The sequence below is a fragment of the Panicum virgatum genome, chromosome 8N (assembly GCF_016808335.1).
Source record: "Panicum virgatum strain AP13 chromosome 8N, P.virgatum_v5, whole genome shotgun sequence".
Lineage (NCBI taxonomy): Eukaryota > Viridiplantae > Streptophyta > Magnoliopsida > Poales > Poaceae > Panicum > Panicum virgatum.
In genome coordinates this window covers 5,965,790-5,992,048 of record NC_053152.1, presented here as the reverse complement: position 1 = coordinate 5,992,048, position 26,259 = coordinate 5,965,790, and the positions used below count along the sequence as shown (strand labels likewise).

General features: G+C 47.9%; 3 protein-coding genes across 6 annotated transcripts; 2 read left to right on the top strand and 1 right to left on the bottom strand.

Moving 5' to 3' along the window:
* The first annotated feature begins 1,681 nt into the window (after window positions 1-1,681).
* LOC120686460 (O-fucosyltransferase 9-like) lies at window positions 1,682-6,904 on the top strand. 3 transcript variants are annotated; one of them, XM_039968673.1, is made up of 11 exons: window positions 1,687-2,157; window positions 3,074-3,146; window positions 3,296-3,363; window positions 3,856-3,944; window positions 4,555-4,752; window positions 4,863-4,915; window positions 4,988-5,067; window positions 5,150-5,317; window positions 5,658-5,825; window positions 5,949-6,139; window positions 6,506-6,904. In XM_039968673.1, the coding sequence occupies exons 1-11, from the start codon at window positions 1,849-1,851 to the stop codon at window positions 6,639-6,641; spliced, it is 1,533 nt and encodes a 510-aa protein (XP_039824607.1). In that variant the 5' UTR covers window positions 1,687-1,848; the 3' UTR covers window positions 6,642-6,904. The 3 variants fall into 3 exon arrangements, with proteins under 3 accessions (XP_039824608.1, XP_039824607.1, XP_039824606.1); XM_039968674.1 differs by lacking the exon at window positions 4,863-4,915 and having other exon boundaries at window positions 1,682-2,157; window positions 4,988-5,036; XM_039968672.1 differs by having other exon boundaries at window positions 1,689-2,157; window positions 4,863-5,067.
* Window positions 6,905-7,020: 116 nt separating this feature from the next.
* LOC120684711 (NAC domain-containing protein 77-like) lies at window positions 7,021-8,025 on the bottom strand. Its single transcript, XM_039966604.1, has 2 exons — window positions 7,503-8,025; window positions 7,021-7,430 (listed from the first exon to the last, which is right to left on the bottom strand). Exons 1-2 carry the CDS (start codon window positions 8,023-8,025, stop codon window positions 7,021-7,023), a joined length of 933 nt encoding a protein of 310 aa, XP_039822538.1.
* Window positions 8,026-14,037: 6,012 nt separating this feature from the next.
* LOC120685266 (DExH-box ATP-dependent RNA helicase DExH10-like) lies at window positions 14,038-26,150 on the top strand. Of its 2 annotated transcripts, none has more exons than XM_039967083.1 (17): window positions 14,038-14,192; window positions 14,289-15,317; window positions 15,840-16,154; window positions 16,361-16,465; window positions 16,576-16,644; window positions 17,327-17,494; window positions 17,573-17,644; window positions 17,731-17,847; window positions 18,061-18,282; window positions 18,383-18,541; window positions 23,985-24,074; window positions 24,163-24,258; window positions 24,346-24,499; window positions 24,585-24,733; window positions 24,890-24,985; window positions 25,123-25,215; window positions 25,789-26,150. In XM_039967083.1, exons 2-17 carry the CDS (start codon window positions 14,313-14,315, stop codon window positions 25,897-25,899), a joined length of 3,021 nt encoding a protein of 1,006 aa, XP_039823017.1. In that variant the 5' UTR covers window positions 14,038-14,192; window positions 14,289-14,312; the 3' UTR covers window positions 25,900-26,150. The 2 variants fall into 2 exon arrangements, with proteins under 2 accessions (XP_039823017.1, XP_039823016.1); XM_039967082.1 differs by having other exon boundaries at window positions 14,042-14,192; window positions 14,284-15,317.
* Window positions 26,151-26,259: the final 109 nt, after the last annotated feature.

Here is a 26,259-nt window from a genome sequence, read left to right as displayed (position 1 = left end):
CTTGGTATTCTTGAGAGGAAAAGAGGGAATTGTTTCAGTCGACAAGGTAAAAGTCCCTAATTTCATAGCTTGAGGAAATGTCTAGTTTTAGAGATTACAATTGAGGGAGGCAAATCAGATTCCAACAAAAATAGTTGAGTATACTATATAATTTTTTTCTTTGAAAGAACTGGACCCCTTAGAATTTTATTGCAAAACATATCAACAACATTACAAAGCTTTTACAAAGTTTACATGGTGCTAGAAAAACTAGCAGAAAAGAAGAGAAACAGGAAAACTAATCCACTGTTTAAAAGCCCTTACATCTGTGGAAAAACGTTACTTCACTCTATGATCTTCCTCTTGTCAGAGGGGGACGAGCATCTGTAAGACCAGAAAACTAAATCTTCTCCCTGCACCGTTGGGCGATCACTGAGTTTGCTTCATCCTCTTGTCGGAATACCTTCGCATTCCTACATTTCCAGATATTTCAAAGTAAACATGTCAAGATGGTACTCTTAATTCTAGCATTGTTCTCTTGCAGAGGGTTTTCCAGCCACAATTGCTCAACTCCAAAGGTCTGCGACATTGAACTCACATCAATGCCACAATAGTTCCAGAAGCTAGTGCTACGCGGACAGGCAATAAAAAGATGGAAACAATCTTCCTCCAAGAGGCAGGATGGGCACTGTCTAGAAGCTTGCATATTGCAATGATGTAATCTTGCATTCGTACTCAGTCTCTCTCGATGCATAAGCCAAAGAAAGAATTTACATCTCTGGGGAGCGAAGCTGCTCCAAATTGCTTGAGTGAATGGATCATCAGGCATGCTATCAGAGGAGATGAGGTAGTGATCTTTAGAGGTCGGAATTCTCCCATTCTTTCTGAGGACTCATTTGTCCATGACTTCTGGGCTTAGTTGGATGGAAGCCATGACTGAAGTTCTAGTAATTGTGAAGGGAGCACTAGAACGGGCCATGCCCATTACCACCTTGAGAGAGACGATATATTAGCTGAGAAAGGTAAATACGATTTTCTTAAGAAAAATGTAACTTGGCAATGCTTTCTATTTTGTGGGGACAATTCTCCAACAGAAATATCACAGCAGCGAGCCAAGGAACACAATGGAGCCTTTGTTTTGTGGGGACAATGCTCTATTTGCTTGGCTGTAGCTGGTGGGCGCCAACGTGCGTGGGAGCTGAGCCGGCGTGCCCCTCGGCGCGTCCGACGGAGACGTTTCTGTGCCATGCACATTTTCAAATCATCAGAACAAGGCCCGTTTGGTTTCATAGAATGCTAGGAAATCAACACTTTAACTGTTAATTATGGTGTCAAACTAAGTCAGTTTACAAAATCAACTACAGAACCCCTACGCTAGGAACCCTAAAGAATCTAATGAGGCTTTTTACCGTGTAATTATTGGATGGTTACTGTAGTATCACTGTAGCTAATCATCAATTAATTACTGTTATTAGATTCGTCGTGAAAAATTACACTCATCCTTAAAAAGATTTTGAAAATAAATTTTATTTAGTACTCCATGCATGAAAGATTTTTTTTCAACTTACGTGCGCTAAGGATTGATATATGAAATCCAAAAAGGCCTTGGAAAGCACTAAATCGCATTTGCAAATCAGAGTCATTTTAGCAGGGGTGTTCGTCGTTTACAAATGTGAGTCGGAGAGACGATTTGCAGTCTTCTTGTGGAAGCCAAACACCGGCGGCGGCGGCCCGGCCGGACACCTATTTTCTTCCTTTCCTATTTGCCATTTCTGGTCACGCTCTCCTCTTCCGCTATCAACCGCCACCACCACCTCGCGCCTCCCCCGTCAGCTTCGCCCCGCATGGTCCAGCGGAGCGCTCCAGGAGATGCCAGTGCCGGCCGCGGCGGCGTCCATGCGCGGCACCGAGGCGGCTGGCCCGAGGCACGCTGCGCGGCGACTGGGCCGCGTGCTGGACGGGCGCCGGCGGCGGGCCGCCCTGCTGCTCCTCGCGCTGGCGTACGCGGCCGCGATGCTCATGCTCGCCACGGGCGGCGGCGAGGGGCTGGGCGCCGGCGTCGTGGTGGAGGCCGCGCCGCCGGCGCCGCCGGCGGCGCCTGGGTCGGTGTACCGCAGCCACCTCGTGTTCGAGCGGCTCCTCCCGGAAATGCGCGCCTTCGCAGCGCGGCCTAATTCGGTGAATGCCCGATTCCGAGCCTCCATTGCATCGTCCGGTGGGAAAGTTATGATCTTGGGACTCGATTTTTCTGGAGTGGAATTGAGTTCTTGCAGGCCGAAGTTCCTGGTTTCGTCTTAGAGAGGGGAAATGCTTGCTTGGTTTGATGTGTCCTCTAAGACGTAGGGATTGCAAATTTGCAATGTGGGCGCTCAATGAGGTCAATTATCAATGCGGGCGCTCCAATTGTTCGTATAGGCTACTTTTATTGCTGGCAGTACGAAAAGAAGGATGTGTGCTTGCTAATATGTGTTTTTCACTTTTTTTGTCTTTTCAAAAATGTCAACCATTTCCCCTTTTGCTACTACTACTACTACTACATTTATGTATAGCTGTTTTGCATGCTATCAGAAACCATGCGTCTGCTTATTCTGTTACATATCATTATGTGGTGCTACATTGCTCTAAAATAAGTAATGTCTTGCAGTGGCTTATTATGTAAACGCAGAAGAGTAATCAAAGTGAAAAGAAACACAGTTTTTTTTTTGCCGTTTCCAACATGATTTGTTTTATTCCGAGAAAAAACATGATTTGTTTTAGTCTGTTGACATTTTCTTGACGTGTTTCTGTGTTTTATATCTATTCGTGAGATCGTGTCAACTCTCAGGAGTATGGTTATTTTGGATTTATAAATTTTACAAGGCTCAGAGGAAGTCTTTGTGACTTCAACTCAGTTGAACATGACATCGCTGATGATCTTTTCTTGATCAGTACTACCATACTAATAGTGCCAGTAACCTTTGGAGGCCCACTATGATTCCCCGTTAATTGCCTTTGATCATTATTACTACCAACCTTTTATTCTGATGCTAGGAAACCAGGATCACTTCCTTACATTTATGTGACGATTTCCTTTTTTTTTCCTGGCATTGCGCAGTTAGTGACATCTCATCACAAAAAGATTGGAAAACAATGGAAACCTTGTATCAGCAAGAGGTTGACAGAGTCAGGTAACAGAACCTTGAGAGTTTAGTTTGCCTACCAAACATGCAAGTCAAAAGCTAATTCCTTCTTCTTTGTTTGCCTCTATGTCAATGTAATCTGGAAAAGACAACATAACTTGGTAGCTGACATTGGTGGCACACATTGCACTTTTCAGAGTCACCATCTTCAAACGGTTTCCTCGTAGTTGAGGCAAATGGTGGCCTGAATCAACAACGCATTTCAGTAAGTTGTATGATCATTTCCTTGCAACACTAAAATTATTAGTACAAAATGTTTCTTTTTGAACAGGTAATCAAAATTAGTGTTTGTTTTCATGGTTTCATGTTAGTTCTCTGGCTAAAAGAATTGTCCAGTAATTAGCAGTTACTAGATAACTCAGAAATAACCTGCATTTGCCCTTATCAAGTGGGATCCAATCTCAGCAAGATGTCAAGTTTTTCTAGATTTTTTTCTGTGGTCCACATCTTTGATTGGCAGTTCGCCCATGTACATATGGTGAACCTCATTTCTTGCATAAACATGGTAGTCGATATTTTTGTGCATATCTGTACCTTATCTTCTCTGGAAATCTCAATAACGTATGGGGTTTGTATGCTACCAATCTTCATGTGTGCAATTTTTTGTTTCTTTTTTTTTTATATAGCACCTGAAGTTCAACTTAGGTTTCCTCTTCATCATTTTCAGTGGTTATCTGATAGAGATTTCTTACTACAGATTTGTGATGCTATTGCTGTGGCCAGAATTCTCAATGCAACTCTTGTGACACCAGCATTTCATTTGAATAGTGTTTGGCGGGATTCTAGGTAACAATTTACTTACTGCAGAATAGTCAGATATGTGTTTGGAGTAACTGAATCATGCATATGCCTCCCTCCTTATCTTTTCTTGGAAACTAGCTTTGTAAGTAGTCCTTTGCTAGACTAAGTTGGGAAATAAAACTTCTGCAACTAGTCTCCTTTTACATGTCTTTCTTTGGTCAATTGTTCGTAAGGAGGCTGGAGCCAATAGGTAAAATGGATAAGATCCTTAATATTGTAAAAAGAAGAAATTTAGTGTTTCTTCATATCCTTCATTGTGGGCACATGAGCTTTTCTCTTGTGGCTGAAACTTTTAAAGTAATATTTGCACTTCCATTGTAGGGATGCATTTTTTTGACTACATTGTTTTGGTCATGGTTAAGCATATATTCCTATCAGCTACCATGTAGCCTGTCAGCCCTTTCCTTTGATCATATAAAGTTTTTCCTTAATCATAAAAATGTACAGAATTTACATGCTCCATCCCTTTTAGAACTAAAACTGTAGCGCCTAAAAACTTATTCAGTAAAGAGTCATTATTTTGATATTACCATTTGGTATATGTCTGCTTGTATTCTTCCCAGAGTTTCATGAGGGTGTGTTTTCATGCTTTCAGCAAATTTGGTGATATCTTCGACGAAGATCACTTCATTGAGTCTCTCAGAAAACATGTAAGGGTTGTCAAACAACTTCCTGAAGATGTTTTTCTACGATTTGGTTATAATATCAGCACTATACCAAATATGAGAACCAAAGCTTTCTCGCCCCCAAGTTACTACCTACAACAGGTGCTTCCAAAAATGTTGGAGCTTGGGTATGTTTTCCTTCCTTACTTCTCTTGCCTTAATAAAATAGTATCAGATATTTGGAACTTAGGGATACCTTAGTACCCTGTCTCCACTTATGTCTTGTTTCGTGACACAGGGCTGTGCGTATTGCCCCTTTCTCAAATAGATTGGCCCATTCAGTTCCTTCAGGTGTCCAAAAATTGAGATGTTTGGCAAACTATGAAGCATTGAGATTTTCTGAATCAATAAGAATTCTTGCAGAGAATATGGTTGGCCGAATGATCAAGAGGAGTTCTTTAACTGGTGGGAAGTATGTTTCAGTGCATCTTCGCTTTGAAGAGGTTTTGATGAATTTTATCTTGTGTGGACTTATATTACTATTTTTTCTCTCTAAGTTATGATGATTGTGTGCTTTACATTTAGGACATGGTAGCTTTCTCATGCTGCACATATGAAGGTGGTTCTAAGGAGAATAATGCAATGGAAAATGCTCGTGAAAGGAGCTGGAGAGGGAAGTTTCACAGACCTGGTCGAGTAATAAATCCTGAGGCTAACCGAAGGAATGGAAGATGCCCTTTGACACCTTTAGAGGTTGCAACATTTTTTTTTTCTCGAACACGCAGGAGAGCTGCGTATCTTTATATTAAGAGGAGGAGGTTGCAACATTTGTTCCTTGAAATTTGTGCTTGTTTCTGAAGTGTCATATTTAGAGCCCGTGTCATGCTTCTCAGGCTGTCTACTGATGGACAGTTGCATCACAGACAGAGTGCTAGGTCATATTGAGATATCATTTCTAGAATATCTTGATCAGTCACACCTTATATACAAGATTTGTTTTTTTACCACTGACCAAAATTTTAGAGGAATAATTTGATTTGCTTTATGGGACGTTATATAGATTGCTACTGTCTTACTGGTTCAGTGTATACAGGTTGGAATGATGCTGCGGGGAATGGGATTCGACAATACTACTTCCCTTTATGTTGCATCTGGTAAAATATACAATGCTGAAAAGTACATGACCCCTCTTCGCCAGTTGTTTCCACTATTGCAAACAAAACAAACTCTGGCTACATCAGAGGAGCTTGCAGTGTTCAAGGTAACTTTTTCTTTGGTTATTGCATTTTGCTAAGTATGCATCCTTTGATTATCTCGTTTGCATTGCATCAAGAGTGTGGAGGCAAGGTATTGAAGGATAAATTTTCCTGCTTAAAATATGTAGGGACATTCATCAAGACTGGCAGCATTGGATTACACTCTCTGTCTTCACAGTGAAGTGTTCGTGATGACACAAGGAAGCAACTTTCCCCACTTCCTGATGGGGCACAGACGTTATATGTATGGCGGACATGCAAAGACAATAAAACCAGATAAAAGCAAACTAGTCCAACTCTTTGACAATCCAAATATCAGGTATGTTTTTGGTTGTCCTAGTACAACTTCTTTCAATTCTTAACAGGATGTGACATGAATTCGTTCACATGTAGGCGTGTTTCCACACTCTTTATTATTATGTCCAAGATGACCTTATTCCATAAACCCCTGATCCAACTTGATTGCTTAAAAGAAGCTCGGTTCATTTTAAGAACATGGACATAGTTTTATATGTGTATCCCACACTCACATACGTAGATTTAAGTCTTTTACCGATTACTCCCGTTGACTTTCAAACACCTGCAATATAATGGCCAGGAGGTGCAGGATCTGATGCTATCTTGTTCATAATATGAGCTGATTGAGGAGTACTTAATTCTAAATCTTATTCTTTATATCGTTTAGATGGGATCAATTCAAGCACCACATGCAGGACATGCGTCGCCACAGTGAGACAAAAGGTTTCGGACTAAGGAAACCACAGGAATCCATTTACAACCTTCCAATGCCTGACTGCATGTGCCATCAAGCTGAAATATGATCTAGGATAGCATGTGCAAAGCAAGGAACCAGAGGTGTCCCACCCTTGTAACTTGTAAGTAGCCACACTATTGGTAAGTGAAGGAAATTTATTGGTTGGTGTAGGAAAACAATATAGAGATGCCAAATAATGTAGTTCTTGAAATGAATCTTTTCCCCCCAAAAGAACAACAGTCAGAGATTCAGCAGTGAGTGTAGCATATATGTAAATAAGGTACTCCACAGCTTATTGTACATTAATTTAATTCATTATTTTCTTTGTTCTGAGATGCCAATAAATCTCCAGCATGACCTATTTCAGTATTTCTGTTGTGTAAATTTCTGATGGTTCTCCTACAGGCTACAACAGTACACTGTCCTAGCTAAGCTAGCATTGCTCCTCAACCTGCATTGCCGCCGTCGGGACACTGAAAGCTATTGTCGTCTCCGACGTTGAAAAAGCAGTCACCGTCGCCTCCGCTGCCATCGCCATGGTACATGTAGCAGCTCAAGTCCTGGTTCAAGTACTGGCTGCCGTCGTCGTCGACATAGTAGTAGCCACCCGTCTCTCCTATGACGCCGCCGTCGTGCAAGTAGTTGTTGTTGCCGCCGGCGGGGGCGGCGTAGCAACCGCCCGTGTCCCCCACGGCACCGCCGTACTCCTGGACCTCGCAGTAGTTGCTCGGGCCCGGCTGGTCTGGGCCCGGGGGGACAACCTGGTGGCCGGCGGCGGCGGCGTAGCAACCGCCCGTGTCCTCCGTGACACCGCCGTACTCCTGGACCTCGCAGTAGTTGCTCGGGCCCGGCTGGTCTGGGCCCGGGGGGACAACCTGGTGGCCGGCGCCGGCGCCGGCGCCGGCCTGCTGCTGCTGCTGCTGCTTGCCCTGCTCCTTCTTCCTCCTGTCGGTGATCTTGACGCGGTGGAGGATGATGCCGGAGAGGTGCGGCGGGTCGACGATCTGGTAGTCGTACATGACCCAGCCGCTGGTCTTGATCTTCTGGGGCCCGTGGTAGTAGGACAGGTTGTGGCGCTTGTACCTGACCTCCAACCGGGCGGCGCCGCCGCCGGCGCGGGAGAGGACGAGGCGGGTGGCCTCGCTCTTCTGCCCGTCCCAGGTGCCGCCGACGCCGTCCTCCCCGGGGTCGACGGCGCGTTCGACCCTCTTCTTGGGGTCCGCGGGGCGCGGGCGCCCGAAGAAGAAGGCGTGGTCGCTGTCGGCGTGGCCGTGGCGGCGCATGAACTCCCACGGCGGGCAGCTGCAGGGGTCGGCGTCGATGATGGCGTGCCCGTGGGGGTTGGGGAACCCGACGACGCGCGGGAGGAGGTAGTGCGCCACGATGTCGGCGTCCGTCGGGTCGAACTTGTTCGCCGGCGGCAGGTCGAAGCCGAACCGATACGCCTCCATCTCTCCGCCCTATACTTGGCTAACTCCCTTTCTTGGTTTCCCTCGCTCTCCGCCGGTGTTGATCCGAGGAGATGGCCGGCGGCGAGAGCTTGGCTCTCTATACTTGCTCTACTCGAATTCTGAATTCTGATTCGTGTCGCCGTCAGGGATTCCCGGCGCTGATATGTATGGACGGGCTTCTCAGCTTCTACCTCGGAATCGGATTTGCCGCAACCGTTTCGGATACAAAGTGAGCCATCGGCCATCATCGAAACGGACTCGAATTCCGGCGAGCTTTTCGACCCAGTGGCGCGTCACATTCCGGGAGGACGCCGCGATATCGGCGTCAGCCGGATCGAACTTGTGTTAGCAGCGGATAACTGGAGAGTTACACTGGGAGCAGCTAGAAGGGAGAGAATCCGAGTTGGGGAAGAACAGAGGGCAGCTTGAGTTAGTGATAAAGTTGTTGCAGGATTGTTCATATCCTCTTCCCCTCTCTCACGCTCTCTCATGCAATACATGTAGGCAACAACTCACGCACGCACACTACAGCCATTCTGGGCCGGAAACCCTAGTGTTCGCCTTCTTGGGCGGAGTGGACCGGCGAGGCCCAACATCGATGGGAACAGAGCCGTCTTCAGTAGCGGGGCTAACACTCCCCCCTTCTTGGTGTGCTGGTTGTCCCCAAACAGCAGTATTAGGGAATTGCTGAAGCAGAGCTGTGGCATCCTCCCAAGTAGCAAGTGACGCTGGAACATTAGACCATTTGATCAGCAGTTGGGAGACCGGACGTACTCCATGCATGACGGAACGACGCTGTAATATGGCTTCAGGGATACTCCATTGAAACAGATGATCTGGAAGGGCTTCCATAACCTGATGATGATCGCCTACCATCTTCTTCAGCTGAGACACATGGAAAACGGGATGGACCAAGGAAGCCCCCGGCAGTTGCAGCTTGTAAGCGACAGAACCGATTCCGGAGATCACCTTGTATGGACCAAAAAACTTGAATGCTAATTTCTGGTTGGCAAGGGCAGCCAAGGAAGATTGCACATATAGTTGTGCTTTCAGGAAAACCCAATCACCTTCTTGGAAAACTCGTTCAGATTGGTTCTTGTCGGTCTGACGCTTCATACAAGCCTTGGCACGCAGCAAATGCTGATGGACCAGATCAGACATCAGCTGTCGTTCACTCAACCAGTCAGATAAAGGAACAGAACCCACTGCCATATCAGTTGTGATCCCAAAATGCCTGGGCTCATGGCCATACAAGATCACAAAAGGAGAACGACCAGTAGCAGAGTGCTCACTGGTGTTGTACCAGAATTCCGCCAGAGAAATCCACTGGCTCCAGGAGGAAGGGCATGCGTGGACAAAACAACGTAAAAATGTCTCGAGGCATTGATTGACCCATTCGGTCTGACCATCCGACTGAGGGTGATAAGCCGAGCTCATACTCAATTGCACATCAGCCGGACGAAATAGCTCACGCCAAAGCTTGCTAGTGAAAACTCTATCACGATTAGAAACTATAGATGCAGGAAGGCCATGCAGTCTGTACACTTGGTGGTGAAAAAGCTTGGCAACAGATATAGTCGTGAAGGGATGTTTGAGAGGTAAAAAATGAGCATACTTAGAAAACAGATCCACGACTACCAAAATGCAATCATACCCACCAGACTTTGGCAATCCCTCTACAAAATCCATTGATATTACCTGTCATGCTGTAGAAGGCACAGGCAGTGGTTGCAGCAATCCTGGAAGCTTGGTTCTATCAGGTTTGGCCTGCTGACATGTCAAACATGCTTGAACATACTGGTGAACAAATTTCTTCATGCCTGGCCAAGCAAACAATTGTTTCATCCTTTTGTAGGTCACTGGGACCCAGAATGTCCACCCAGAGCTGAGGAATGCATAGCTGCCAACAGCTTGTTGTACAGGTTGATATCTTGACCAATCCAAATTCTATTCTTATACCTCAAAAGACCATCTCTCCAGGAGTAATGGGGTACTGATGAAGGATCCAGTGAGAGTTTAGTAATCAAGGACTGAGCACGATCATCTGCCACATAAGAAGCCACTACTTGTTCTAGCCAGACTGGAGTTGCAGAAGAAATAAGCAAGCACTCAGAGTTATGAACAGACCTCCTGGACAGGGCATCAGCCACCTTGTTATCTACCCCCTTCTTATACACTATCTTATACTGAAGGCCCAAAAGTTAGTAAATACCTTCTGCTGCCAAGTAGTGTGAAGTCTTTGTTCAGACAACTGCACCAAGCTTTTCTGGTCAGTGTAGATAATGAACTCCCCATATTGCATATAATGTCTCCATTGATGGACAGCTTCTAAAATAGCCATATACTCTTTCTCATAGCTGGAGAGGCCTCTGGACTTGGGACCTAGTGCCTTACTGAGGTAAGCTAGTGGGTGACCTTTTTGCAATAGCGCAGCTCCAATACCAATGCCACTGGCACCTGTCTCAATACAAAAGGGAATAGAAAAATCAGGAAGTGCTAACACTGGGGCTGAGCTAAGAGCTTGTTGCAAAGTTTGAAAAGCCACTTCATGATCAGAAGTCCAAATATACAAAGCACCTTTCTTGAGAAGTTATGTTAATGGTTTAGCAATAATGCCAAAATGGCTAATGAATTTCCTGTAGTACCCAGCAAGGCCAAGAAAACCTCTGAGCTTCTTCACATTTTCTGGAACTGGCCAGTTCAACACAGCTGTAACTTTACTAGGGTCAGTAGCCACACCTTGTTCACTAATGACATGTCCCCAGGTATGTGACTTTTCTTTGGGCAAATGCACATTTGGATAGCTTAACCTTCCACTAGTCCTTCTGAAGAAGCTGCAAGACCTGCTGAATATGCTCCAAATGCTCCTCATAAGAGCTACTGTAAATCAGGATATCATCAAAAAAACACCAACACACATTTTCTTAACAAGGGAGCTAATGTAGAATTCATAGCTTTTTGAAATGTGGCAGGTGCCCCAGACAATCCAAAGGCCATAACTCGGAATTCATAATGCCCAGAGTGGGTTTGAAAGGCAGTTTTGTAAGCTTCACCTGGCTTCAACTGTACTTGGTGATACCCAGCAGTGAGGTCCAAACTAGTGAACCAACTAGCTTTACCCAACTCATCCAGGAAGTCATCAATCAGAGGTACAGGGTACTTACATTTCAGAGTAATTGCATTTAAGTGCCTGAAGTCAACACAGAATCGCCAAGACTTATCTTTCTTCTTAACCAAAAGAACAGAAGAAGAGAAAGGACTGGTACTATGTTGGATAATGCCTTCCTGAAGCATCTGAATGATTTGCCTCTCAATCTCATCTTTGATGGCCAGAGGATACCTGTAGGGCCTGATCGAGACAGGTGTAGCCCCTTCAATCAGTGGAATCTCATGGTCACAAGCTCGAGAAGGAGGTAATCCAGAAGGAGGATCAAAAACATCACCATACTGTTGCAGAAGCTGGGCCAACTCAGGAGGAACAGACAAATTGAGTATTGAAGAATCTGTTACCAACATAGCACAAACTTCCACCACTGAGTGTTCAGGCAATTCAGGCACTAAACCTTGCAAGATAACTGAGGCTCCCTGAAAAGGAATAGACATCCACTTATGCTTCCAGTGAATTTTCATGGGACTGAAGGACTCTAGCCAATCCATGCCCACAATAACATCATAATGTGAAAGAGGGATCACTTTCATATCAGTAGTAAACTGACAGCCTTGTACTGACCACTGACCACCCAGCAACTGGAGATCACACTGCATTTTACTGCCATTGGCTACCAACACACCCAGTGGCTGTGACAACTGGGAGAGACCAGATAACTTTTCAGTTACTGCAGCACTGACAAAAGTGTTAGAACTTCCAGAATCAATCAAGATAAGAACCTCTTGACCCTGAATGGAACCCTTGAACCTCATTGTCTTGGGAGCATCAGCACCTGTCAAAGCTGCTTCTGACAGTGTGAGAAACAAATGGTCGATTGTTGAGTACTACAATCTTCTTCAGAAGCCTCCTCCCCAAACTGAATCATATCATAAAGCTCCTGGATAACATGCAGTTGAATAGAATCTGGACACTTATGATCCCTGCTCCACTTCTCATCACACTTGATGCAGAGGCCTTTGGCACGACGATAAGCACGCAATGCTGACAGCTTGTCATCAGGAGGACGGCCACGGCTAGGCTCACCATGGCGATGGCTCTCAAGAGACTGCTGGTACTGCAACTTGTCGCCCTGTGGTGGCAACGGCAAGGGCAGCGGTCCCCTAGCAGATGCCCGACCAGCAAACGAAGAATCACCGCGATGAACTTCCCTGGTCTTGTTGCGATCCAAAACCTCCTCCTGCAAAAGAGCGAGGACGCAAGCAGTATCCAGATCGGGAGGGCGTTGAATGATGACAGCGAGATGAATTTCATTTTTCAGTCCATCAACAAAACGAGTCGTATAATACAGCTGATCCGATTTATGTTCATAGGCTGCTAACTGATCAACAAGCCCAGAAAAACGTTCTATGTATTCAGCTACCGTGGACAGTTGCTTAATATGAAACAACTACCGAATTAGCAGTTCATGGTGATCCTTACCAAACCTATCCAGAATCATCTGACAAAAACTAGACCACCGGGCAGCAGAGTCAGTGAAAAACATGGAAGACAACTTAATCCAAATGTTCGAATATACCTGCGAGAGCTCAAAATAATCTTCAGCAAGGCGGATCCCGCGTTTAGGATTCACGCCATCAAAGGAAGGACACTGCAACTTAGGGATCTTACTAAACTGGGCGCCGCCACTAAAATTCGAACCGACCGGAGCATAGGGTGGCGAACGCAGATGGGAATTCAGGGGAGTAAAGGGCTTGGACGGATCGGGGAATGTACCCTTGCCCGGGGAATGCGTGTGGGTGTACACCGACCCGTGCGCATTCTCCCGGAAATTGGTATCGATGCGGTGCCCACTTGGGCCATCAGGGGCCACGGCGGAAGGAGACGCCGCAACCGGCGTGGGCACGGCGAAGATACCCAGCGCCGCCGAGGAGTTGGAGTCGAGGATGACACGATTGACGGTCTTGCTGATCGCGCCAAGCTCTATGCGCATGTCGTCGATGGTGGCGTCCACCTTGGGCTTCCAGTCGCCGAACTCGTCGGCCGCCGCCTCGATGCGCTTGAAGCGATCGTCGAGTGCGTGCTCCACGCCATCGATGCGCTCGGTGACGGAGGTCTTGAGATCCGCCATGGACACGGACAAACCCTTGATCTCGTCTGAAGATGAGGATCCATAGCTCCGAGCGTCTTGCGAAACCGGGTGAAGTGCTCGTGATGAATTTCGTGGGGATCCAGATCGGTGTCTCTGATACCACTATGTTAGCAGCGGATAACTGGAGAGCTAGACTGGGAGCAGCTAGAAGAGAGAGAATCGGAGTTGGGGAAGAACAGAGGGCAGCTTGAGTTCGTGATAAAGTTGTTACAGGATTGTTCATACCCTCTTCCCCTCTCTCACGCAATACATATAGGCAACAACTCACGCACGCACACTACAGCCATTTTGGGCCGGAAACCCTAGTGTTCGGCTTCTTGGGCCGAGTGGACCGGCGAGGCCCAAAATTGATGGGAACAGAGTCGTCTTCAGTAGCGGGGCTAACACACGCCGGCGCCGGCGAGGGGCCGAAGCCTCCATTGCTGGCTCCTCTCTTGAGCTCCTTCCCTTTCTTGGTTTCTTGCCCCGATCGAATCGCCCTTTCTTCGTTTCTTGGTGGGATTTGATCGCGTACTCTTCCTCGCGTGTTGGTCGGGTCGTGCCGCAATGGAAGCGCCGCCGCCAGCCGCCGGATTGCACGAGGATGGCGGGTCTGGCGGAGGAAATTTTTTCCAAAATTTCAGGATGTTGTTGGGCCGAATTCTGATAGTGGGCCGTGACGGATGGAACAGATCCGGCCCAATGTACCGACCAGCTCCCGCGTCAATATTCGTGCGGCGGAGATCAACGGCCGGGATTGCCTCCGTCCTGGCCCGCCCGCGCCTCCGTTCACGGTGAAGTAGCCGAAGAGGCAAGGCGGCCACCGCAGAGCTAGGGCACACCTCCCCTTCGCCGCCGCCGCCGCTCCTCTCGCCGGAGAACCGCCGCCGTAGGAACGCGCGAGGCCGCCTCTCACCACGGCATCCGTAGGTAAGGACCCCAACTCCTAAGCTTTGCTTGTATTGGGTCGATTGCTCCAATTGGGTGGTGGTGTTCTCTGACGCGGTGTTGGGTTTGGTAGCTTAGGTTTGGAGGCGGGCGGGGGCCGCGATGGGGGAAGAGGCGGAGAACACCAGCAAGCGCAAGGCGCCGGACTCGAGCGCAGTGGAGGAGCCGAGCCCGCCGGCGTCGACGGCGCAGTCGCAGGCGGAGGCGGACCCGGCGGCCAAGCGCCGGAGCCTCGCACGGTCGTGCGTCCACGAGGTCGCCGTCCCGAACGGCTACGCGGCGGCCAAGGACGAGGCGGTGCACGGGACGCTGGCCAGCCCGGAGTTCAACGGGGAAATGGCCAAGCAGTACCCGTTCAAGCTCGACCCCTTCCAGAGCGTCTCCATCGCGTGCCTGGAGCGGAACGAGTCGGTGCTCGTCTCCGCGCACACCTCCGCGGGGAAGACGGTCGTCGCCGAGTACGCCATTGCCATGGCGTTCCGGGACAAGCAGAGGGTCATCTACACCTCCCCGCTCAAGGCCCTGAGCAACCAGAAGTACAGGGAGCTCAGCCAGGAGTTCACCGATGTCGGGCTGATGACGGGCGACGTCACGCTCCAGCCCAACGCCACGTGCCTCGTCATGACCACGGAGATCCTCAGGGCCATGCTCTACAGGGGCTCCGAGGTGATCAAGGAGGTTGCCTGGGTTATATTCGATGAGATCCATTACATGAAGGATCGTGAGAGGGGAGTCGTGTGGGAGGAGAGTATAATTTTCCTGCCCCCTGCCATCAAGATGGTCTTTCTTTCAGCTACCATGTCAAATGCAACCGAGTTTGCAGAGTGGATATGCAGTCTGCACAAGCAGCCCTGTCACGTTGTGTATACGGACTTCAGGCCGACACCATTGCAGCACTATGTATTTCCAATAGGCGGTTCTGGTCTCTACCTTGTGGTAGATGAAAATGGCCAGTTCAGAGAGGATAACTTTGGGAAGCTACAGGACTCGTTTAGTAAGCAAAATAATCAACTAGATGGAAGGAAAGGTGGTGGACCTAAAGCGAGTGGTCGAATTGCAAAAGGTGGAAGCGCCTCTGGGAATTCTGACATATATAGAATCGTCAAGGTAGGCGCAATTCAGCATTATTTAGTGCAATGTATACTCTATTATTTGGTTTGATGGACTTTCTGAAAAGACTAGTTTCAACATCCCTGAAATTTTCTAATCTTAAATATGCTGTGTTAGAAGAGGCTAAAGTTGGCATCTTATTGGTAGATAATATTGCTCCGCTGCTGTATGTTATTTGAATTTTGCTGCTCATATACCTGCTTAATTTCAAGTCCTAATCTTCAGATGATTACCTGAAACTAGATCACTAGAAGTATGTTATAGGGTTAGGTCTGATTGACATCTCACTTGTAGATGTAACTATTTAGTTGTTGATATCTTATTTGAAACTGTTATGAATAGCACTTGTATTCATCATGAGGGCTCTAGGCCCGAATATATACATGTACAGGTATTAGGAAATATGCACAAAATTCCAATTCCTTATACAATGGGGAAACTACAAAAGGTACATATACATCTAACAGAAACTTGACCATTCGTACCCTTGCTTAATTTTGAGTTAACGTTAATTTTCAGATGATTATGGAGCGCAAGTTTCAACCAGTCATAATTTTCAGCTTTAGTAGAAGAGAATGTGAGCACCATGCCATGTCTATGTCAAAACTTGACTTCAACACTGAAGATGAAAAGGAATGCATCGAGCAAGTTTTCCGTAATGCTATTAGTTGTTTAGTCGAGGAAGATAGAAGTTTACCTGCTATAGAGTTGATGTTGCCGCTTCTTAAACGAGGCATTGCAGTACACCATTCTGGACTACTTCCAATAATCAAGGAGCTGGTGGAACTGCTCTTTCAAGAAGGTCTTGTGAAAGCTCTCTTTGCTACTGAGACAGTATGAGCTCTATCCTGATTACTCCACTTAATCTTATACATGTTTTTATCTTTTCGCATATAGTTCCATTTCTCAAACGGAAGGTTTTCAAACAGGGTAAAGTAAAAGAAATATTGGTTTCCACTTCATGTAAATAGTGCATCTTTACCATTTAGTAGCACCATTTGATCAATAACAGTCTTATTCTGTTCACCTTTGTGCCTCAGTTTGCCATGGGTCTTAATATGCCTGCAAAAACAGTTGTTTTCACATCTGTCAAAAAATGGGATGGTGATACTAACCGCTATATTGGTTCTGGAGAATATATACAGGTAAATCTTTTTTTTTATATGAAATGCAAGTTAGGCATACATACATGTAATGTTTACAGAGGGGACAGATAGAAAGCCATATATTAATTTCACTTGTATTCAATTCTTAGATGAGTGGAAGAGCTGGCCGGCGTGGCAAGGATGAACGTGGCATTTGTGTTATAATGATAGATGAGAAGGTAAAGTTCCAGGATTGATTCTATGTCGTGATTATCTTTGCTTTTCAAGTACAACTCATGTACCATGAAGGTCTTCATGACAGGGTATTAAGTTTGTCTTTGTTGACTTGACATGCTATTCTTGACAAATTTTGGGCTCCTTTGGAAGAGAATACAACAATTAGCTCCAATCAATCTTGATTCTGCAGTTTTCTCTGTGTCTGGTTGACAAAATCTGATGTGAGGATTGATAAATGCTTTCATTTTTTATGTAATGTTGTTGCTAGTTCATTTGCATTTAGAATTATGATGACCTAGATGTTTGTTGGGTTAATCTTTTTTTTCCCTTTTACCTATATTCAATGTTGGTTGGTATGCAAATGAATACATGTATGACTAGCAACTTAAACCAGCACAATCCATGGCATGCTTTGAGACTGCTCTGAACCCTCGTATTTGAAAAACAGTTGTGTTCTCGGTACTCGTGCTTATATATTTATCATGTTTTGAAACTTCTAGTTTTGTCCCAAACTTATGCCTGAATTTTGTGTCATATGATATGAAGAACTATTTAGCTTAAAGGTTTCTTATGCGAATTATTTTATTTGATTCTGTTGCAACTATCTTGTAGCACAGAACCTTTTGTTCTCACTAATTTCTTTTAGATTGACTGTTATCCATATATCATGGGTCCACATTGCAGATGGAAATGAGTGTTATCAAGGACATGGTGTTAGGCAAACCAGCTCCTCTTGTCAGTACTTTCCGGCTGAGCTATTACACTATTTTGAACTTATTGAGCCGTGTGGAGGGCCAATTTACCGCTGAGCATGTGATTAGGAATTCATTCCATCAGTTTCAGTATGAGAAGGTTTGTTTCAGGACCTTTAAAAGATGCTTCGTACTGTCATATTGCAGTGTGAAAAAATAAGCTACCCTCGCTTTTCAGGCATTGCCAGAAATAGTTCAAAAGATTACACGGTTGGAGAATGAAGCTACTTTGCTTGATTCTTCTGGGGAGGTATGCTATTTTGACTGCAGCATTCATAATTGTTCACCTGTGGCTTTGTTATCAGTGTTGTTTGACTTGCACATTTCCCTGGACAGACTGATCTTGCTGAATATCACAAATTGGGCCTTGATATATCTGAACTTGAGAAGAAAATCATGTCTGAGATGATTAGACCAGAGAGGGCTTTGTTGTATTTGGTTCCTGGAAGGCTGGTAGGTAACACCACTCTTCACAAGTTCTGCTCCGGTTTGCGAATGAGATGTTTATGTTCACCACCAATTTATTTGGCTGATGAGAAACTGCTGGAATTCTTTCTCTGCTTATGCTCACTCCTTTATTTCTTCAATGAACTGTTGTTTTGTTAGTACTTCAGGCTTTACAAATTTGTACAATTCCTTTGCACTTAGTATTTTGCATTGTGACAGGTTAAAGTGAGGGATGGTTCAACAGACTGGGGATGGGGTGTGGTTGTAAATGTAGTGAAGAAACCTCCAGCATCTGGTACTCTTCCCCCTGCACTAAGTGCAGCACGTGGTAATAGCTATATAGTGGATACCTTGCTTCACTGCTCTTCTATTTCCAATGAGAATGGATCACGTTCAAAGCCATGCCCGCCTCGCTCTGGCGAGAAGGGTGAAATGCATGTGGTGAGTTGAAGCTCAGTGTTAAAGCTCATGATAGACAATTATTAGATGATCATCCAAGGGAGCTAAAATCCTACTTTGGATTAATCTGATATACTTCCAGGTGCCTGTACCATTACCTTTAGTATCTGGTCTAAGCAGTGTTAGAATCAACATTCCTCCGGATCTACGACCACCTGAAGCAAGACAAAATATACTTTTTGCAGTGCAAGAACTAGGAAAGCGCTACCCCCAAGGCCTACCAAAGCTACATCCAATCAATGTATGATAGTTTTTTCTTCTTACATGAAATTTCTTTCCATTTCTTAATTTTTTCACCTCAAGTCCCATTTTTTGTCATAGCTTGAGTTCCAAAGAAGTTACAAACTGAAATATATCCAATCTGTACACCAGCACCCCTCTTATTATGTACTTATGAATTGTGATATTGTTCTGTCAAGGGCACCGGCGCCTAGGGTAGCAGGGCCACGACTACGTAGTTCGTAGCCGCCGCTGGTAGATGCGCTGGGGTTCTCCCCTGGTCGCCCAATGGTGAAGGAGGTGAGATTGAGAGAGAGGAGATAGGAGATTGGATAATACTTTGCTTAACCCTTTAGAATCTGATTACAATCCTTTAAATAAGTCATTGACTTCTAGCTTAAGGAAATAAAACAACCGAATGATCCTATCCCTATTATCTAGCCACTTTGTGCGGCATCGTTGTTCCTTGGCCGGCGCTGGTATGTGTGGCCCCACATGACATCTCTCCCCCCCTCGACAAGCAGCTCGTCCTCGAGCTGGAATGAAGGGTAGCGCGCGACGAAACTGTCGATGTCCTCCCAAGAAGCGGATGCCGCCGGCTCGCCCTTCCAGCGGATGAGAACCTGACGAACGCCACAGGTAAGGCGGGCGCGCACTGCCTGCTCCGGCTCAAGTACCGCAGTGCCGTTGCTTGTGGGCGGTAGAGGCGTGGCGCCTCCGGAGGGGCCCCAACAAACTTCTTCAGTAGCCCAACATGAAAAATGTCGTGAAGACGCGCCGACGGAGGAAGCTCGAGGCAGTAGGCGACGTCGTTGATGACGGCAGCCACACGATACGGCCCATAGAAGCGAGGCTTGAGCTTCCCCTTGACCGGAACCTGCAACGAGGAAGGGGCGCGGTGGCGAAGGCGAAGCCACACCCAATCACCCACCGTGTAGTGGACCTCCCGATGGCGTTTGTCGTAGAACTTCTTGTAGATCGCCTGTGCCTGCTCCAGGCGATAGCGCACATCAGCCAGGAGCTCGTCCCGGTTGGCCATGCTCTGGGCCACAGCCGCCACACGTGTGTCGCCTGGCTCATACGACCTGATGGAGGGCGGGTCGCGACCGTAGACGATCCGGAATGGAGTGTCCTTCAGCGCCGTCTGGAACGCCGTGTTGTAGACGTACTCCGCCCACGGGAGCCAGCGCAGCCATTGCCGAGGGCGATCATCGGTGAGGCATCGTAGGTACATGACGATGACCTTGTTGGCCGCCTCCGTTTGCCCATCCGACTGCGGGTGAAATGCCGACGTCATGTGCAGCTTCGTTCTGGAGAGGCGCATGAGCTCTTTCCAGAACAGGGACGTGAACACCGGGCCTCTGTCCGAGACCAGCGATTGAGGAACGCCGTGGAGGCACACAATCTCGGCGAAGAACACATGCGCCACTGATTCTGCCGAGTACGGGTGAGCTAGCAGAAGAAAGTGGCAGTACTTACTAAACCAGTCCACGACGGTGAGTATGACCGACTTTCCGCCGACTTTTGGGCAACGCCTCGATGAAATCAAGCCCAACGTCTGACCAGACTGTTGTTGGAACTGGAAGTGGAAGGAGTAGGCCGGCCGGGTGAAGATGTTCAGACTTGTAGCGCTGGCACGTCGTACAGGCGCGCACATACTCCTGGACCACCGCCCGCAGCCGCGGCGAATGGAAGTCGCGGCGCACCTGTGGAGCGTGCGCTGGACGCCCTCATGGTCGTCGTCGTGCACTGCAGCGAGCACCTCATGGAGCAGGGGCGACGACGGCGGGATGTAGAGGCGGCCTTGGAACGCCACCATGCCGTCGACGAGCGACCACGGTGCCGCGCGCTGGCCGGCGGAGAGCTCGTTGCGAAGAGTGACCAGCGCCGGATCCGAGTCGTTAGCTTGACGTAGTCGTTCAACGAAGTCAAACCGGGGCCCCGAGACGGCCAAGAGCGCCGCATCCTCCGTGTCGCGCCGCGAGAGGGCGTCGGCGACAACGTTGGTGCTGCCCGCCTTGTACTCCACCGTGAAGTCGAAGCCGAGGAGCTTGCCCACCCAATGGTGCTGTGGGATGGTCGCCAAGCGCTGATCAAGAAGAAACTTGAGGCTATAATGGTCAGTTTTGACGACGAATCGGCGTCCCCAGAGGTACGACCGCCAGTGACGAACGGCGAGAACGAGGCCGATCAACTCCCGTTCGTAGGCCACCAAGGAACGATGTCGTGGCGCCACCAGCCGACTAAAGAAGGCGAGCGGATGTTGTTCCTGGAGTAGCACAGCACCAAATCCATAGGTGGACGCGTCACACTCGGCTTGGTGAAGTCTGGTAGGCCGAGTACAGGCACCGTCGTGATGGCGGTCTTCAGTGCGTTGAACGCATTCTCCGCTTCCTCGCCCCATGAGAAGCCTTCCTTGCGCAGGAGAGCCGTAAGCGGGGCGGCGATCGTCCCGTAGTCTTTGACGGATTTGCGGTAGTAGCCCGCAAGACCCAGAAACCCGCGCACAGCACGCGCAGATCGTGGACGCGGCCAGTCGGCCACCGCCTACACCTTGGCTGACGCCACCAGCAGAGATGGTGTGGCCCAAGTAGGCGACCGACGTCGCGCCGAAGTCGCACTTGGAGCGCTTGACGAAAAGGCGATGCAGGCGCAGAACGTCGAGGACGAGGCGGACGTGGCGGAGGTGGGACGCCCACGAGTCACTGAAGATCAAGATGTCGTCGAAGAAGACGAGGACGAAGCGGCGCAGGAACGGGCGTAGGATGTCGTTCATGAGGGCTTGGAATGTAGCCGGGGCGTTGCACAGCCCAAAGGGCATGACCAGGAACTCGTAGATTCCGTCATGAGTTCGGAACGTCGTTTTGTCGATGTCGACGGCGAACATCCGAACTTGATGATACCCCGAGCGCAAGTCAAGCTTGGTGAAGAAGCGCGCCGCGAACAGCTCGTCGAGGAGCTCGTCGACCACCAGGATCGGGTACGCGTCCTTGATAGTGATGGCGTTCAGGGCGCGGTAGTCGACACAGAATCGCCACATACCATCCGGCTTCATGACGAGGATCACCGGCGAGGAGAACGCCGATGTGCTGCGCCGGATGATGCCTTGTGCCAGCATGCTCGCGCACTGGCGTTCCAGCTCGTCTTTGTGGGCGGCGGGGTAGCGGTACGGCCTGACCGCCACGGGCACCGATCTCGGAAGCAGTGTGATGCGGTGATCGCGCGACCGCTGCGGTGGCATGCCCACGGGCTCGGCGAAGACGTCCGCGAACTCTTGTAGAAGAGCCTGAAGCATGTCCTCCCCTGAGCACAGGCGCACAGCGGTGGTCTTGGGACCGGCCAGGCCCTGCCAGCACACCTGATGGTCCCTGCGCCAGAAAGACATGGTGAGAGCACCAAAATCCCAAAGGATCGGTCCGAGCGAAGCCAGCCAGTGAGTGCCCAAGACGACGTCATAGCCGGCCAGGGGCAGCGCGTAGGGGTCGGCCGTGAATGCCTCGTTGTCAATGATGAACGGCGTCACGCGGCAGAGTCTGGAACACGGCACACGCTCGCCATTGGCCACAGTGACCTTCAGCGCGTCACGGGCCAGCAGCGGGAGGGATGTGCAGCGTGCGGCGTCGGCGGAGATGAAATTATGAGTCGATCCCGAGTCCAGGAGCGCGAGGAGCGTGGCGTCGCCGAGACGGATCTGGAGCTGCATGGTGTCCCCGGTGCGGGCGATGGCGTGCAGCGAAATCTGCGGTGTCTCGTCGGCGGGTTCCTCGGTGTCGGCGGGCGTGTCGTCATCCTTCTCCGCGAGGTCGACGAGGAACAGGCGCTGGCACACGCGATTGTGGCCGCACGCGAAGCGCTCGTTGCAGTTGAAGCACAGTCCCAGGCGGCGCCGCTCCATCTCGGACTGCGACAGGCGCTTCACCGGCCGTCCTTCCACAATAGCCTGGGTCGGTGTAGGGGTGGCCGTCGGGTTTGTCACGAGGGGAGCCGGTAGGACGGGCCGCTGTGGCGTGGGGAGGATGCCACGTTGGCCTGCGCGTGACGTCGCCGGAGTTGGAGTAGCCGCGACCGCACACTGATCGCGCATCTCAAGTTTGCGAGCCAAACTCATGGCGACGGCGAGAGACTGCGGGTTATGAATCTCCACGTCGAGGCTCAGAGGAGGTTGCAGCCCGACCGTGAAGATCTGGACCTTCTGTTCCTCCGTGAGCGTGCCGGCACGAGGAAGGAGCGCCTCGAACTTCTCCTGGTAGTCGACGACGGAGCCAGAACGCTTGCACGCCATGAGTTCGCCAAGGGGGTTGGAGCGCAGGGGCGGCCCAAAGCGTAGATGAAGAAGTTCAGTGAAGCGGCGCCATTGCGGGGTGCCCTGGTCGCGCTGCACTTGGATGTACCAAAGCTGGGCCGCCTCTTCCAAGTTGTAGGAGGCTATCCAGACCTTCTCCTCCTCGGCGATGCGCTGTTGATGGAAATAGGACTCGCAGCGATTTATGAACGCTAGCGGATCCGATTTGCCATCAAACTTGGGGAAGTCCATCTTCTGAAAACGCGGAGGACGATCATTGTGGTGTTCGCCGCCGAACGGACCACGACCGCCTGCTGACGACGCGTCGGTGCGCTGGTCTTGCTGCAGCGCCTCGACCTTGGTCTGGAGACTTTCCACGGACGCCGTGAGCTTGGTGATGAGGGCCGCAAGCTCGGACGGGGTTGGTTCGGCCATGGAGGACGTAACAGATGGGTTTGGGGCTGGCGGAGTGGTGGTGGGTGGGGTAGGGTTTGGCAGTGGTGGATGGGAGGTGGACGAGGATCGCCTGGAAGCTGATACCAGGTTGTCAAGGGCACCGGCGCCTAGGGTAGCAGGGCCACGACTACGTAGTTCGTCGCCGCCGCTGGTAGATGCGCCGGGGTTCTCCCCTGGTCGCCCAATGGTGAAGGAGGTGAGATTGAGAGAGAGGAGATAGGAGATTGGATGATACTTTGCTTAACCCTTTAGAATCTGATTACAATCCTTTAAATAAGTCATTGACTTCTGTCTTAAGGAAATAAAACAACCGAATGATCCTATCCCTATTATCTAGCCACTTTGTGCGGCATCCTTGTTCCTTGGCCGGCGCTGGTACGTGCGGCCCCACATGACATGTTCTTTCTTTGATAGTGTTTTTTAGGTGCCTTGTGCAATTAACACCTCCAAATATAGGAATAGGAATTTTATCATGGTTTTAATGCATTGTCCACAGATAATATATCTGTAGAGAATAGTTGCCAATGTAATATATTGATGTGATCTTCAGCTTCTCATTTATAACTTTACATATTCACAGACTGATAATGCTCTCTTGCTCTACCCTCTCTTGGCAGTTCTGCCATTGTAATTGGTCCAGTTTGTCTGAACATCTTAACATAAATGCTCTGTCATTCTGTAAACAATATCTTAAAATTGTGTGCTTACTTTTATTGTCTACCAACAGGACATGGGTATTCAAGAACCTGAGCTAGTAGACTTGGTTCATAAACTTGAGGAGCTTGAGCAGAAATTATGTTCTCACCGACTTCATAAGGTATATAATGATGTCACCTTTGAATGAAGAATTATTTGGGATCATTTTTTTATTATTGACTGAGTTTATGATGTTCTTTATTTCTCAGTCTGGTCAAAGTGAGCAGGAATTATCATGGTACCAAAGAAAAGCAGATTTGAATACTGAAATTCAGAATTTGAAGTCAAAGATGCGGGATTCACAGGTTGGTTTTGTCATTTTTACTTTTGTTCCATTTGGACTCTTTGTAACAGCTGCATGAGTTTACCGTCTTCTAATCTACTCCATACAGATACAAAAATTTAGAGATGAACTTAGGAACCGGTCACGTGTTCTGAAGATGCTTGGTCATATTGATGCTGATGGTGTTCTCCAGCTAAAGGGACGTGCTGCCTGTTTAATAGACACAGGGGATGAGCTGCTTATCACTGAGCTTATGTTCAATGGTATCAATTCTATATGGTTATCTGTGTCCAAGTTTTCCCTGTAACTTAAATTGCAGTATTGCTTTAATATGTTCTCTGTTTCAAGGTACATTTAATGATCTCGATCATCATCAAGTTGCTTCCCTTGCTAGCTGCTTTGTACCTTGTGATAAATCAAGTGAGCAAATACGCCTAAGAAATGAACTTTCCAGGCCAATGATGCAACTTCAGGAGGCTGCGAGAAAAATAGCTGAGGTGTATTTCTATTTTGATATTTCACTGACCTTATTGAGATGTAAATTTCTCATTCTTGTTTCCGGTCCCGCAAGAGCAATGTATTCTTTGTCTAATTTATATTTTGTTATCTCCTTGTACTTGATTGAGATATCTGAATTCTCAATGTCGTTTTAGGTACAACGAGAATGCAAACTGGAAGTAAATGTGGAGGAATATGTTGAATCAACCTGCAGACCATACCTGATGGATGTCATCTACTGCTGGTCAAGGGTCGGTACAACTGAGGCCCTAGTCTTAGAAAATTTCGTTTTCCTTTCTGAAATTTTTTAGCTATAGAGATCTTGATATCCAGTTCTTTTTTGTTCTTTTCATGTCTAATTTGTATAAGATATATTATCTCGATTCAGGGAGCGACCTTCGCAGAGGTGATGGAAATGACCGACATTTTTGAAGGAAGTGTCATTAGGCTTGCTAGAAGACTGGATGAATTTCTGAATCAGGTAGCTCAACAGCGTACCTCCATCTGTATTGCTTTCCGCAGTTTCTGTGTCACTTCGATTGTATGGATGCATTACTTCGATTACAGACAGTAATGGTCAATGTGCATGCCAATCCATATGTGGCTGGGCTGCTTGGAAACGTATACTGTAAGGTGCCAAGAGTACCTTGCTGGTCAATGCGTCATGCTTTAATACAGCATACAAGTTTAAGCCATAGTTTATAGTGTTGAAATTAATATTTTTGATAAGTTTAAACTAACTTAAAATGTGCTATCATCCAATTTTATGACTTGGTTTATGTATCATAAGTAATTATTGTTAGGGTTTGCAGAATTTATCTAAGGCGAAAACTGGAACATGCTAGTTCTGGTTTTTGCCTTACGCTTTGGTGATGTTCCCTGGGTACCGGCTATTAGATTTACCTGTTCCTGTGCTTGTGCTACTCAGAGACTGATAGCTTGATGCCGACCATGTCAATATTAATGATGTGCACACATAATTCGTAACTTATATTGCAAAATGCCTGTTCTTTTGTTCTATATCTGAACCTACTAACTCTGAACTTGTTCACAGTTGAGAGCCGCTGCAGAAGCCGTCGGGGAGGTTAACCTTGAGAAGAAGTTTGAGAAGGCGAGCGAGAGCTTGCGTCGGGGTATCATGTTTTCGAACTCATTGTATCTGTAAACAAAATGGTAGTCCGATTTTTGACCCAAGGCAGTATCCTTGTCTGTAATAGAGTAGGAAGTAGGCAAGTAGCCTCCACAACCCAGTGGCCCCCTATGGTAAATGGGGCCTTGTTAACGTTATACATCAGGTCAGGATAGGAGCAATGTCATCAAGCAATCGTACTATCGATGTGTGCAAATGGTCTCATACCAATATTGTTTTTTGTGGTTTTGGTATCAAAAGCGATGGACTACTAAGTTTTTGGATGATTGCTAACATGGAAAAAAATTTCAACACCGTTCTTCAAACGGTGCCCTAACCAGTTGAAGAATGACAACCGCTGTACGCTAACGGCAAGGGTGTGGTTGAACGAATAAA

Excerpts from the sequence above, each read along its gene's own strand:
- LOC120685266 (XM_039967083.1), top strand. The coding sequence starts at position 14,313 with ATGGGGGAAGAGGCGGAGAACACCAGCAAGCGCAAGGCGCCGGACTCG. Across the intron at positions 16,466-16,575 it reads GTTCTGGAGAATATATACAG|ATGAGTGGAAGAGCTGGCCG; the intron begins GTAAATCTTTTT and ends TTCAATTCTTAG. Across the intron at positions 24,500-24,584 it reads CACTGAGCTTATGTTCAATG|GTACATTTAATGATCTCGAT; the intron begins GTATCAATTCTA and ends CTCTGTTTCAAG.
- LOC120686460 (XM_039968672.1), top strand. The coding sequence starts at position 1,849 with ATGCCAGTGCCGGCCGCGGCGGCGTCCATGCGCGGCACCGAGGCGGCT. Across the intron at positions 5,068-5,149 it reads TGCATCTTCGCTTTGAAGAG|GACATGGTAGCTTTCTCATG; the intron begins GTTTTGATGAAT and ends CTTTACATTTAG. Across the intron at positions 5,318-5,657 it reads GCCCTTTGACACCTTTAGAG|GTTGGAATGATGCTGCGGGG; the intron begins GTTGCAACATTT and ends CAGTGTATACAG.
- LOC120684711 (XM_039966604.1), bottom strand. The coding sequence starts at position 8,025 with ATGGAGGCGTATCGGTTCGGCTTCGACCTGCCGCCGGCGAACAAGTTC. Across the intron at positions 7,431-7,502 it reads CAGGAGGAAGAAGGAGCAGG|ACCAGCCGGGCCCGAGCAAC; the intron begins GCAAGCAGCAGC and ends CCCCGGGCCCAG.